General features: G+C 27.2%; 1 protein-coding gene across 2 annotated transcripts; it reads right to left on the bottom strand.

Moving 5' to 3' along the window:
- Window positions 1-177: 177 nt before the first annotated feature.
- LOC132949239 (PAX-interacting protein 1-like) lies at window positions 178-13,634 on the bottom strand. 2 transcript variants are annotated; one of them, XM_061020020.1, is made up of 15 exons: window positions 13,194-13,634; window positions 10,312-10,431; window positions 10,091-10,219; window positions 8,702-8,893; window positions 8,475-8,600; window positions 8,168-8,273; window positions 6,642-6,723; window positions 6,375-6,571; window positions 6,191-6,300; window positions 4,100-4,252; window positions 3,093-3,277; window positions 1,918-2,171; window positions 1,680-1,848; window positions 421-723; window positions 178-356 (listed from the first exon to the last, which is right to left on the bottom strand). In XM_061020020.1, the coding sequence occupies exons 2-15, from the start codon at window positions 10,425-10,427 to the stop codon at window positions 265-267; spliced, it is 2,214 nt and encodes a 737-aa protein (XP_060876003.1). In that variant the 5' UTR covers window positions 10,428-10,431; window positions 13,194-13,634; the 3' UTR covers window positions 178-264. The 2 variants fall into 2 exon arrangements, with proteins under 2 accessions (XP_060876003.1, XP_060876004.1); XM_061020021.1 differs by lacking the exon at window positions 13,194-13,634 and adding an exon at window positions 12,912-13,084.
- Window positions 13,635-14,776: the final 1,142 nt, after the last annotated feature.

Here is a 14,776-nt window from a genome sequence, read left to right as displayed (position 1 = left end):
TATAAATCTATGCACACCACATTCAAGTCATGAGTCAATAATTTTTCAATGTTCATTACAATATTATAACTTATAAGTTATAATTACTGTGGCAGTCTTACTGTGCAATTATATTGTAATCATGGCACATATTTGTGCAGTGTTTAGATAAAATAACAATACAGACTAGAACACATGTATTATTCTCAAATATTCTCAACTTTAATGGATTTAAAAAAATGTTTATTACACAAATATTAAGGATAAACATACAAAATATTACAATTAGTTTTGAGCAGTTACATCCAGTAAAAACTTTTGTAGTTGGACTTGCTGCGCCAGGACTGAACATGTTATAAATTCCGGTAAATAAACAACTAAAAAAAATTATTTTAATTCATAAATATTCACAAAAGATTAACTATGTTTAAATTATTATACCGTTATCAATATCTAATAAGTCGTTGTACAAATAGTGATCTTCTTGACACGAGATTATAAAATAGGAATTGGGTGCCAAACCTCGGATTGACTCCAAAGATCTTCTTGTTCTTTCAATTGTACCACCAGCAGAAGAAATGATTTGCTCCAAGTAATGAGAGGGTGGATATATAATTCCAGGAGTAACAAAGAATGATAAGTCTCTAAATAGTAAACGACGGTTCTTGTTTTCAAGAATTTCCGGTATATAACATAAGCCCAAAAGTTTATCTTGTACATGTTCTATACAATATTTTTTCTCATCTGAAAATTAATTTTGATTATCAACATTAACAAAAATATTAATATTTGTAATTTCAACACAAATTATACATACTATATTCATTAGTCATAACCAGGGATCGGAACTTTAATTACATTATAATAAAATAATTTAAATTTTGGAATATAATGCAGTCACACATTTTATCACCATAATAACAAAACATCACATTTTGATTCCACTAGATCAGAGGTTGGCAACAACCTTTTTGATGACAAGCGTCAAAAAATAAATAGAAAATTTTTCACGGGTCACATTTTGAATATACCATGTTTTATTTTAAACAAAAATGTATAATCATATCAATTTAATTTATATCTGTTAGGTTTGTTAATTTAACAAGGTATCTACAAACAAACAACGATTTAATCCACAGATTCCAGTCCATACTTTCTTATAGTTTGTGACTCTTAAACTAATTATAAATTTTAGTTGTGAGCCACATAAAATTACTATGAGGGCCATATGCTGTCTGTGGGATGCGGGTTGCCGACTAGGCTATAATACGAGTGACCATAAAATAAGATCTTAAAATCAATAGAAAAATATTTTCTCTAAATTTAAAAATTAAATATTTTAACCGACAAATAATTAAGTAATTTTGTAAACTAATCAATGTTAAGTTATCTTTTATTTTGTTTAAGAAGAATATTTTTCAAGTAAAAAGTAACAAATATTATATTTTGAGATACTTGAAAGTTATGATATAATACTGGTTTTTATTACTTTAATTTATTGGTTAAATATTCAATTTAAATTGCCTTAAACATTTTAATCACTAACCAGCTTATCCAAATATTATATTGATGTTACAGATTTAGGGAATACTTAAAAATATCAAAGTTATTTATATAAAGATTAAGTAGTAAACTATTTGCTAAAGTTTTCAATGTTAAAAACTTATTGCTAATGTAATAATTAAAAATACAACTTTTACCTTGAAGTTTTAAACTGGAATGTGAATCTTTTAACCAATTTTCATTGAGAATATATTTAACAGTGGAAAGACAACCAAAAAACTCTATCGATGGTATAGGCTTGTTCATGACTAAATGAGTTGCTTCAAAAAAGTGACTGGCTACTGTACCGCCAAATAAAAATAATATCTAAATATAACAACAGATTTAATATTATATAATAATAATAATAAAAAAAAAAACTAAAAGACAAAATACCATTTTAAGTATTTCTTTATCATCCGTTGTAAAACCACAAAACATAACACATGGTTTTAATGGTAAACTTTTTATATAAGTAATTATAACATCATTGTCATCAATGTCATCAATGTCATCATTAATTAAATTTGTCATGTTTTGGCATTCAGATATTGTTTTTTGTCTTTTACATTTTGTAGGACTATCTGGATTTAAAGTCAAATCATATACTTGTTGATTTTTATTAATAGACAAAGGAGTTTTCCAGGCCTCTAAAAATTTTATTTTAATATTTATAATTTATAATATTTTTTTTATTCTTAAGAGGATGTCATACCATGTGTTGTTTCCATACTATTTTATTTTAATACAATTATAAACATACAACATAGCAAATTAAAGTGGTTAGTTTAAATATTAGAGTGAATTGACGTACTATCAAACTTATAAGGAAAAAACATGTGTTTGAAAGGCGGTTTTTTAAGACATTATAATTAGTTTAAATAGTAAGTTATTGACATTTTTAAAGAAAAATATTTTAAATTATCATAAAATGTATAGTATAAAAACAGACAAACAAACATTGGTACAATTTTTAAAATTAAAGCTAACAATGTAAACTTGATTTGACTGAACGCAAAGGATCTATGTTGTACATAAAAGGGAGACAACACATTTTGGTGTGAAGTCCTCTTAACCAATTACAATATATTAATTATGAATTATGGATAAAGATTTGACATTTAGGGCGGATTGCATAAAGAACAGTCTGTAAATTTGTTACCGGCCCTGTAATTTATTCATTCCACAAAGTTAATGATAGTATTAAACTATGCTAGTATGAAGAACAAAGAAGTTTAAAGCAATATAAAATTATTGATAAACACTATTACCAAAAAAATAAAACCACCAATAACATTGATAATATCAATGATATTTCACCGAACCAAAATCTGATCTGTAGTTTATAGGTCCGGTAATCGATAATTTACAGAACCATTTACAGTATCGGGCGTACAAACAACACCCAGTTTTATTTACAGAACCGTTGGCGGTTAACGGTTTGGTAAGGTGTTACAGGACATTTATGCAACCCACCCTGAGTACTCAAGTGAGTAGGCAATAATAAAACTATAAGTTTATTGGCAAACCATTTACAAGATACACAATAGTATAATTAATTGATACCATACCCATTAAATGTGATACCATGTCATAATTCACTAAAAATGGATTACATAAATCAAATTGTTGGTATTTTAAATTTCCAGGTTCTTTTATACCAAGTTTTGCTCCAAAAAGAATATCATTCAACCACTGAACATTTACCACTGGTTTATTAATTGATAAAGCTTTTTCTACAAGTTCACCTTCTAATCTACATTTAAAAATATAAGTACATTAAATTATTAAACAATTAATTTTTTATAGAAATCATACTGTTTAAATAACAAAAATAAGTAAAATAGTGAAAAATTAAAAAAAAACTATCATTTTAACATAAAAAAAATTTAACATTTACATAATCGCAAGAAAATTGTATATATACAGGTTGTAACAGGAATACCTGACACATGAGTTTTTTTTATTTAATAATACCATTTAAAAATGCTTTTGCTACAGTATAGTAAAATAATTTTATTTTTAGATTCTGAGCGGAGCGATGAGTGTATTGATTTTATAATGATGTGTTTATTTTTTTTTTTGTATCTGTGTATATGATAAGTAGTAAAAATAATGCTTTGATTTTCAACTTCAGTATCTTGTTTGATGGGAAAATTAATCTAGTTGGTGCATTGGGGAGGTCAATTCCCATTAGTGTTCAAAAGCGCCGAGAAAAAACAACTAAGAAAAACCAGGGTTTTTAACAATAACATAATTCAGGTAGTGCATCAGGGTGGAGTCTGAAGGTAATTTTTTCAAAGTGGCAGAAGTTGTTCACTATGTTATCTAATTGTTTTATTTTTGTATATGAGTGTTGTTTACTTTCATTTTATAACACAAAATAAACCAAAGTTAGTTAGAAGACATTCCCATGGTGCAATTTATTAATGCAATATTTAGTTATTTATAGTGCCTATTGTAGTATTATGTATTCATGTATTTTAAAACATTTTATGGGACCAAAAAAAAGTTTTACTGTATAATAATAATGTATTATGATTATTAAGTAAATTAATATTTAATGATAATGACTTACTTCCGGCTAATTACAACATCAGTTCTGGAAGTAACTTCTTTCATAACATGACCACCACCGACGAGTTCAATCATTGCTTTAATTATATGTCCTTCGTTTATACCAAAATTAACAATTGAAATTTGAAAATGTTGACATGGCAAATTGTCTATTCTAAAAAATAATGATTAAAACAATTTAATTTTTTGTGTTTTTTAGATTTTTATCAAAATTGAAAATTAATAATTTTTAAGGCTTTACAATAATAATAATTGTTCTATGAACATTTTAGTTTGTATAAGTAGGAGTCCTAAAAAATTAGCATCAAGAATCTTATAAGATTTGAAATTGAATATGTACACTTAAGAGGTAATTTTATTTACGATTTATTCAATAGTGCAAAAATAACTGTTAAAATATCAGCTTATGTGATACTTTCTAATTATAAGTTAATAAAATGACACAAATATACAATATTAAGATAATTAAATACAAATTACTAAGGGTTACCATTTAATCAACTAACTTAAAATAGGAAAAACATATAATAATTTTTTCATTGTTATAATTTATAAAAATATTAAATGTATAAAAATATGCTGCAGCATATTATTATTTTGAGTAGAATAAGCTGTAAAACACTAAAACCTATTTATTCATTTTATATAGTAATAGTAAGTATAATATTTTCTCTAATGAAGGAAATTTATCAAAACTTCTTTAAATTATATTACATATACTTTATATAATGTTTCTTATACCTACATTATTATTTTTCCACTAGTAATATTTTATTAGCCTGTACCAAATTTTTTTTTTTTGGGTTAATAATAATAGTTATTATTAATTATTAATAAAATCAAAACATATTTATTTTCTATTCACTATTACAATTAATAGTAATTGACTATAATCAATAATTCTTTAAATATTTATAGTTTCTCCTTTAATTTACTACAAATAACTTAATTGACATTAAGAATAACTAATCATTGTAAAAATAACATTAAAAACAAAAAATATAACTTCAAATACTTTAATGCAGGAACTGAGTTGTCTACCTAAATTCATTGTTAAATGTGACAAAAAAATTGTGTAAGGTAAGTATTTCTATTTTTATTTATGAATAATAACGATAGCATTATGACAATCTGTGAAATAAGTAAATGAAAAATAAATAAATAGTATTTATTATAAATTTGATAATAAGTAATAGTTTTTAGTACACTCGATTGAAATAAAAACCATAGCATATTACTTAAGAGGACGTCGCACCCGCATGTGTTGTCTCCGTCTTACAGGAGTACAACTTTGCAAATTTTCGTTTGCTAGTTTCAACAGGGTGCTGTTATTTATGATATTAGAGTAAATTGACCTCCATTATCAAACTTTTAGGTAACAACATTTTTTGTGTTCTCTCGTTGGTATTTTACGATATTTTAATTTTTAAGTGAGTTATCAGTACGTAAAATATTAATATTAGAAAATGACTCATTTAAAAATTTCAATATCGTAAAAAACTAACGAGAGAACACAGATAACATTGTTACCTAAAAATTTGATAATAGGTCGATTCACTCTAATATCAAAACTGACAGCACCCTATTGAAACTAGCGAACGAAAATGTCCTGTGTTATACGTGAGTAAGACGGAGACAACACATGCGTGCACATGTCCTCTTAAGTAAATATGACAACAAAAACCTTAGGGGGAGTGAGTGGCCGAGCGGACTAAGGCGCCGGTTTGATCTTGGCTACGGGCAGTCACGGGATTTGGTGAAAAAAGGTGCCGGCATGACAGATACCTACAGGTGCCCACTTAAAAATTCTGTCAAACATAAACACTCACGTGTAAAAACTCACCGTTCCAAACCCTAACACCACCACAATACAAAACACTAATAGATGCCGGGCTTAAGGATCAATAAAATAAAAAACCTTACAAAAAATTGGTAAAAATTATTTTATTGTATATCCAGCCCAGAAAAATATTTATCTTAAAACAATTAAATGAAAATTCTTCGATTTGTTTCAATTAAAACAATTTTAGATTTAACTCCAAGTTTATACTGCAATATTTAAATTATTATAATATATATAATTTTTTTTTACCTGTATGGTATGGGAAAATGAATAGCTAGCCAAGGTGGTATCATACTTTTTTTAGAAATAACATCGCTGAGCCAGTAATCAGTCACGCATCTTTTACCATCTTTTATACCCTAAAGAAAGTATAAGGAAAAAATAAAGTTATCAATTATTATATATTTATATAAAAAATCAATATTATTTTTACTTGTTCAACTATAAGATGTTTTTGGGTGACACAAATTACATGTGTGATACGAGCAGAATAAAACTGCTCAACTAATCCACCATATTTAATAATATTATCCTTGGGCGTAGTGTTATTGCATATATTATTATCTTCCTGTTGAATTTGGCCCTCGACAAATAAAAATACACATCCTAATAGAAATTGTTTGGTAGATACTATGGATTAAAAAATAAATTGTATTAATTACAAATTAAATATTTAGTATATAACTAGAAGGTATTGTACTGTGTAACTGAGGATCATTTCCATAATATTCACTTTTAGTTTGATTTTGAAGTGATATAGCATTTCTGTTTTCAATATTCATCTGAAAATATAGATACATAAATAACTTCAACTATTTTACAACATATCTATTTTAATTAAATATATAATATATAATATTTTATAAGAATAACAATGTTTATGTTTAAAATTAAATATAATATTAAAAAAACATTTGAAATATATCATAATATACAGGTGCCTAAAGTTAAGAGTAACATTAAATCTTTTAATTGTATGACACTTGGTTTGAAATATACATTTTGGAGAAATTAGATATTTGTAACACAGTGGTGTTAAAAGTAGTTGGTACACAAAATAATAATTAAAAGCTTTAGCTTTTAAGTAACAAGTTCTTACTTTTTTAAATTAATATATTATTTTATATTTCTCAGAAAATATCCGCAAAATTGGCATGGCCCTAGCGCCTGCATTTTCTCTTCAACCGTACACACAGCCAATCTGGCCCAAGAGGGAAAATTATCAAGGTAAATATGATAAGATCCCGGTGGCTCACTAATATGCGTCCAGCAGTCCGGCGCGTTATTCAAATGTTTTACTGTGCGTATTTTTTCATTCAATTTTCGATATCTCTACCAAGATGGGCCACAACATCTGCCTTAAATAGCTTCTCGGCGGGGAATCGAACCCCAGTATTCGCGTGACAGGCAAGGATAATTACCACTATACTACCTAGGAATTATATTTGGAATAATAGTCAATGGTAAAGTAACAAATATATTGCCACAAATGTTGGTTTATAACTTTTATTAAATTTAAATCCAGCCGAGGTCTTTCCAATGTTTTAATTTAAATTTCTTCCTCGTTTGTATAAAGGCAGAATTTAATTTTCAAAAGACTTTCTACTGAAATTTAGAATTGTAAGAGAGTCGAGAATTAATAGGCAGGATTGTCGACCATTCAAAATACAGAAATCAGAATACATTTGCATACTGTTTTTGTTTCAGGAGCATAATAGTTCTTTAGAGAAAAATGTTTAGTATTACTTTTGTTTTTTAATAGCATCCCGATATTCTTAAATTTATAAAGATTTGATTCTAAAAACAATAAAAATATTGTTTGAGAAAAGGCATATGAAGCGCTTCCATTTCCACGCCTTAGCAAGAGCCACCACTATTGTAACACTTGACTGTAATAACTAAGATTTTTTTTTATAGTTTATGATAAATCTCGTTTATAAAACTCTTGACAAACTGAGTATTATTATTTATTATACTGTTTTTATCACATTAAATCAATGGTTCTCAACAAATGTACCGCAAAACTATTGAAAATATACAAAATGCATATCACAAATATACGTACCATCATACTGTAAATAAATAAATAATTAGCTGCATTATAGCGTGAAAAATGATCTGGAATTTTTAAAAACATCCAAGGGTGCCAAGTACAAAATAGGTTGAGAACCACTGCATTAGATGAAAGACAAGAAAACATATACCAACAAAAAAAATACCAATTACCTTTGATGTACTTGGTTGTTCAATATTTATATTCTCTATATTATAACATCTGCTTTGAAAGTACGCTTTTTCTGATTTTAAATCAGCTATTTCAAATTTTAATTCACTAGTTGATAAATAAAATAAAATTAGTATGTCCAATCTCAATTAACACAATACTTAACTCGTCTAAGGGCCGTTCTTACAATGTCCGGTAAAGTGACTGATAAAAGATTTTATTACTGGCAGAATTTGGCCGGTTAAGTGTCGGTTAACTTTAACCGGACATTGTAAGAACGGCCCTAAATTAAATAAAAAAATACATTACTCAATAACAGATGAATTTGAAGATTGTAAATCGTAAAGTTCATGGTTCAGTGATTTAATTTTTGATTGCAGGAGTGAATACCCGGCATGAAATTTCTTTCTATCAATTTCAGATTCATTGTATTGTCTAAAATAAATTAATAACATTAAATGCAATAAAAATACATAATAAAGTATCATGAAGTTGTAATAAAAAAAATTGCATAATATTATGCTAAGATTACTCACACAGTCATTAATTTTAGTTCAGCAGAAATTTCAGAATTATTCTTTTTTTGATTTTCAGCTTCTTTTTTAAATAAATAAACAGATCTATTGCTAATGTCTAAAGCACTCTTTGTATGTTTTAGTTGAGTTTCAAGACAATAGATTGAGTTAGTATTACGGGTTTCTTTCTCTTTTATTCTTTTTAAATGCTCCCTAAAAATTTAAAAATCTGTACTTATTATACAATAAATATATTAGTTTATTGTAATTAAAAATTGAATTGAAGCATAAATAGAACTTTTCAATAAATTTTGTTACTCAATAGTAATAAATTATTTAAATTCAAATATTCTTAGATCTATTAATTTGTCAGATATCTGTTTAATTAAATAATATTCCAATACAGAGATTTCCAAACTGTGGGTCACAATTTAATGTTTGGTGGGTTGCGGTCAGTTTTGAAATATACATTTATTTTATGTATAAATTAAGAGTATTTTCCATGTAACTGTATTGTACCTAAATTTATTACTTTGGTATAAATGCAGTTTAGTTCCTAATTGCCCATGTGATTTTTGAAATGTTTTGTCATTATTTGTGAGAGTTAAGAGTGTACCAGTGACAAAGTGACGTGTCACCGACAACTCTGTCATACTAAAAAAGTTATCTCAAACATAGCTAATCATCAATGAAAAAAAATAAAAAATAACAGTCACTAGTATGTTGTGGGTCACAAAAATTTAAAAATTTTCCAAAATGAATCGTACTGTAAAAAGTTTGGGAACTTCTGCTCCAATAAATATATTAATAAAGTTAATTACATTTAAAAGCATTTAAATTATATTTATACAATTTTATATTTGATTAACTCATTATTTTTTTTATAAATTTATCATAATTTGGATTAATACTGGGTAATGAATAGCAAAATTTGGACGGTTAGAAAATATTTTATAAAAGAACATAAATTTAAATATATTAATTAAAGAAGATACAGTAAAACCTAACAGACTACATGTCTCCATATAAGATGGAAAGATGGAAATCTCCCTACAATGGAAAATAACATTAGTCCCGTATATTTTAGTCTCCCTAGTTAGAAACTCCTTTATAAATCAGTTTGTACCAATCAAATCCGTTGTAAGGATTTTTACTGTCCTTCAACTTAGATAAATAAATCATTATTATTCTTTTATCGATTATGCTAGATCAAATATTAGAAACCTTTTATGGACAAAACTATTAATTAAATAAACAAGATGGTAGGTAGTATTAATTACCTTATGTTCTATTTTATTCAAAATGAATTAAAGGATGATGAAATGAATTTAATTTATCATTCAATATTCCTTATATAGTTCCCCTTATAGTTCTATGTGAGTTCAAATATTAATAATAACAAATATTTACTTTAGTGTATTTATTTCTTCATCAGTTTTTCTATTCCATGTTACTCGAGCATTAGGATCAACTTGTAAAAACAATTTAACCAGATTATTTTCTAATACCGATGAACGACAATGTGGGCAAGTTTTTGATCTTTAGACACAAAAATAAAACATAAAAATACAACTTTTTTTTTCAAGCAATAAGTTCATAACAAATAAAATTAAAATAATATATTATTTTACCTTGCTAACCATTTCATGAGACATTGATGATGAAAGACATGGCCACACTGTGTTGTATAAGTAGAGTCGTGATGAATTCCAACAAATGTCTCATCACAAATTGAACAAGTAAACATTTTTCTGAAAAAAAAACAACTAATTCATTTAAATAAAATACTACATTAAGAGGATGTTAGTGCACTATTTGTTTTCTCTCTCTGGTCCACGCGCAACATAGACAAAACGCATTTACGCAGAATCATTTTTTTCTATATTTTAAGTAATTTTAGAGTAAAATCACCCATTACAAAAAATATAGAGAATAATATTTTCGAGGGAATGACTTATCGATTTGTCTAAATATTGTCTCAAAACAATTTAAACATAATTTAAATTTACAACATCTTTTTGTTTAATTTGAAAATCGAATACAAAGTCAAATAACAATAAAATAGACAATAATAATAATAATAAAAAAATGGCTCATTTTTATTTAGGCAAGCAACCAGAAACTACACCAAGTTGATGAAATATTTTATTTAGGAAGCGAGATCATAAGTATAAAAAATAATAAGAGCACCCAGGAAATGAACCAACAATTAGCAAATACTAAACCTCAACCACTATAAGAATCTAATTTGTTTATCAAAAAATGATAATTTGATATAGGTAAATATAAATTGTTTATGTAGATAATGTAACTTTAACTAATTTCTCATCATATACCATAACACCAACTTTCCCCGTAGTAATCTATTGTGGTACACCAAAATTCAAAAAATGTCTTCTTTACTAAACAAATCCAATGATAACCAGACTGTTGAGAATTATTTATATTTCGGTTTTTTATGGCTTAACAATAAAGTACCTATAATAATTAACCAAGAAATCAAAAAAATTCATTTTTCAGTATTTTATTCTTGAATGTGCAGTCTTGTTGGCTACAGACTACTCTCTAATCACAGGGGTCCTACAGTTTCTAAGTGGCGCCGTTTTTCCTAACTTAATTGGAATAGAGTATAGGGATTAGCCCTCCCCCCCTCATATTAAAAAGTTTATACATCTGTGGCCATGTAAATAGAATTGCTGGGTATGGGCCACTTTACCTTGATTCCTAAAGATTTGTATTTTTAATAAATATATTTGTACAAAATTTATATGCCATATTTCTTTTAATTTATTATAACATAGCTGTCATGCACACTTTGTTGTCTGTAAAAAATGTCAACTCTTAAAAAAATTGTGATTGTTCAACTATTTTTGGGTGTAACTCGCTGCAGTAAGTGCCACTCAGCCACCCTAGTAGGCATCCGTTACGTCGGATTGCGGACAACATACGACGGAATATCAAGAAGACATTGTGCAAAATTTAGATTGTATGCATGCTTGATCTGCCCGATCAACCAATATAACAAAGTTGGAATCGTGCCTACGGCCTATGTCCACGTCTACTGGTATTCATATATGATATCCTAAGTTGTGAAAAAAAAAAAAAAAATTGAAAACTTGAAAATTTTTAATGTTGCTGAAAATTTCAATGAACAAAAAAAAATGTTTATGTGAACATTTTCAAACATACAGCTCTTCTTGTACCTGATCTGCCCGAATAACCAATGGCAACCACTAATAAATAAATACTAATTTCTACTAATTATTTATACTATAAACAATAGCAACAATTTACAAACAAACATTTCCTTCGTAAATTTCAAAATCCCTGTTTGAGCACCTTCCCGGGTTTTAATTTAGCCTATGTTACTTAGGGATAATATGGTTTTCTATTGGTAAAATAATTTTCAAAATCGGTTCAGTAGATCCAGAGATTATCCCCTACAACCTCACAACTTTACCTCTTATTATAATAGAATAGATGAATTAAATTAATTTTTTATTAGTTTTTGAAATTTTGTATATCATGTTAATTTCATAATAAATATTACTATACTCCGGCCCATTAGAGACCATTACTGTATCCGCGTTTCATTACAAGCATCCCCACGTATTTGACATAAACTGAATGGCACAAAGTGGGAGAATACAATTAGTCTACATGCGCGAAACGATAATGATCTCTCGTGAGCCAGAGTATAGTGCATGATCTGTCCAATAATGAATCGAATAATTGATTTAAATAATCAATATACTATACAAAGTAACCTAATATTTAAGCCTTATAATAGTATATTATATATGTATGGAGATTCACCAAGCATGCTCACCCCTAATTTTACATTTAATAATTAAATTATTCAAATTCTGATTATTAGAATATTCAAATGTTTGCATTGTACACTTAATAATTGTCCTGTGACAACACAAACTTCTGTTTTTTAAATGAGAACACAGCTTTTTTACTGTACATTTTTAGTAGATATTATTTTTGAAAATGTTAATGTACCTAATTCAAAGTTCAAATGAGTAGTGTCTCAGTTATTAAAATGTTTATTCAGAGATATTAGTCCTTTAAAGTGGTTTTACAGAAATCTAAAAGATGTAATATTGAATCTAGTATTTGTTTATACTTGGACCATTTTTACAAATTATTAATTTTATTGGATTAATATAAATCACCATAGCCTCCATATTTTCCGAACCCGTTGTCATGGATCTATTATACTTACTGTATAAAGCAAAAAACTCAAAAACTACATATTAAAATGTTGATTCTAATATGTCAACATCTTCAGAAAAATTATCCACTGTATAATTTAGAAGTTTAGGTCGCTACAGGACACTTCTTAAGTAGGTAGTACAAACAATTTAAAGAATTAAAAATAATATTTAAAAATTCCAAAAATCAGAATCTGTTAGTTCAATTATTAAAGGAAAAATGCTGATGAGCATGTTTGGTGAGTCACCTTGTATAAAAGATAATAAATATATAAAACAAAATAAAAAGGTACCTTGTAAATAAATATTCTTCTCAACGCTTGTTGTCTTATCAACACATAATTAATAATATTACCTATACATTATTATTACTTGATAAACGTTATGAATTATAATGTATTAATAGTAAAATGTATACTTTAGTTGCTGAAGTTTATTTAAAACATAAATAGTATAGTAAATAGTTAACTAATTACAAATTTAAATTATTGATAGGTATATGAATTTAGAATACACAACAGTCTTATTGACAATTTAGAATATTATATTGTAATAGGTATTTTTGTGGTACAAATTAACAATACAACGTATTAAGTTACAATAAACTGTTTACAAATCATCCTTATAAAAAATTGATACAATTTACAGACGCATTTTTATAATTTTCAAAACTTTAAAAATTATTAATTGATGGGTATTGGGTAGATACTAGATACTAGATTGATTTAATTCCAAAATTCCCAATTGTGTGATATAAATATAAATTATAACACTCAATAATTATTACATAATAATATGATAACGCATTGTAAGTTGTAACCCCAATTTAAGATAGTACTATCTTACATCGTGGTTGTAAATTTGTAATGTAACTTGACAACCTGTAGGTAGTGTGGTAGTATTTCAGATTTCAAAACATGGTTACAGGGACACACGTTCACACAGACCACGATGTCCACATTTGGTTAGGTTAGGTTAGGTTAGGTTCGTGGTCGTAAAGAAGAAATGCACAAAATGGCAAATCGCCATATCTATTATTCTAAATATCTATGGCAACAATCACGGATCACGCGGATGTAGAGAACCTGAGAAGATAATATTGAAGAATGAAAAGTGGCTGCTGATTCGCGTGCTTCTGGTGGTGAATTCTTGTGATGGTTTCGCAAATTAAAGCCCGTGCATTTTGAAATGTATTAGATAGGGATACAATTACCTAATACAATTTGTATTAGACTGAATGCTGTGTACGATTTTTAGAGCCCCTTTGAAGAAAACAAAACGTTGCTATCATATCGCCAGCGGCAACTTTTCAGTTTTTACTCTCCCGTGCAAAAACAGCATAAATATTAAATACCACGGACTAATTATAATAGGATTATATACCTACCTATATATCTTGGTCCGTGTTAAATACGTAATTATCGTATTGTATCACGATTCATGTATATTTCCCACAAGTTTCAATTGAATTAAACGAATTATCAATAAACTTGTATTACCATTTATTATGAAATATAAATACGATGATTAAATATATATCTATAAGTAATAAGTATAGTCAGTAGTCTCGTTTTCGATTTCAACATGTTGATTCATTATAGTGCATGACTGTAATGTAGTTTGCCGTGACCGCACCACCCATCTCCGCCGGTTAGGTTAGGTATGTCTAAAGGGACCATGGGGCAATCATGGCATAGACCCATAGATATATCATATATACAACAATAAATGTATAATTAATGTAACAACAACATACAAATGTTGAATGTATCTATGCGTAGACGCCGGACCTAAAATTGTATAAGTATATTTATTATACTAGTACTTATATCTGAGTACGTGATTCACGACAAAATAGATCTATTAGTTATTACAT

Source organism: Metopolophium dirhodum, chromosome 7, assembly GCF_019925205.1.
Source record: "Metopolophium dirhodum isolate CAU chromosome 7, ASM1992520v1, whole genome shotgun sequence".
Classification (NCBI taxonomy): domain Eukaryota; kingdom Metazoa; phylum Arthropoda; class Insecta; order Hemiptera; family Aphididae; genus Metopolophium; species Metopolophium dirhodum.
The sequence above is the reverse complement of the archived record's forward strand: the minus strand, read 5'-3'. Positions and strand labels throughout refer to the sequence as shown.

Excerpts from the sequence above, each read along its gene's own strand:
- LOC132949239 (XM_061020020.1), bottom strand. The coding sequence starts at position 10,427 with ATGTTTACTTGTTCAATTTGTGATGAGACATTTGTTGGAATTCATCAC. Across the intron at positions 10,220-10,311 it reads CTCATGAAATGGTTAGCAAG|ATCAAAAACTTGCCCACATT; the intron begins GTAAAATAATAT and ends TTGTGTCTAAAG. Across the intron at positions 8,894-10,090 it reads GAAGAAATAAATACACTAAA|GGAGCATTTAAAAAGAATAA; the intron begins GTAAATATTTGT and ends TTAAATTTTTAG.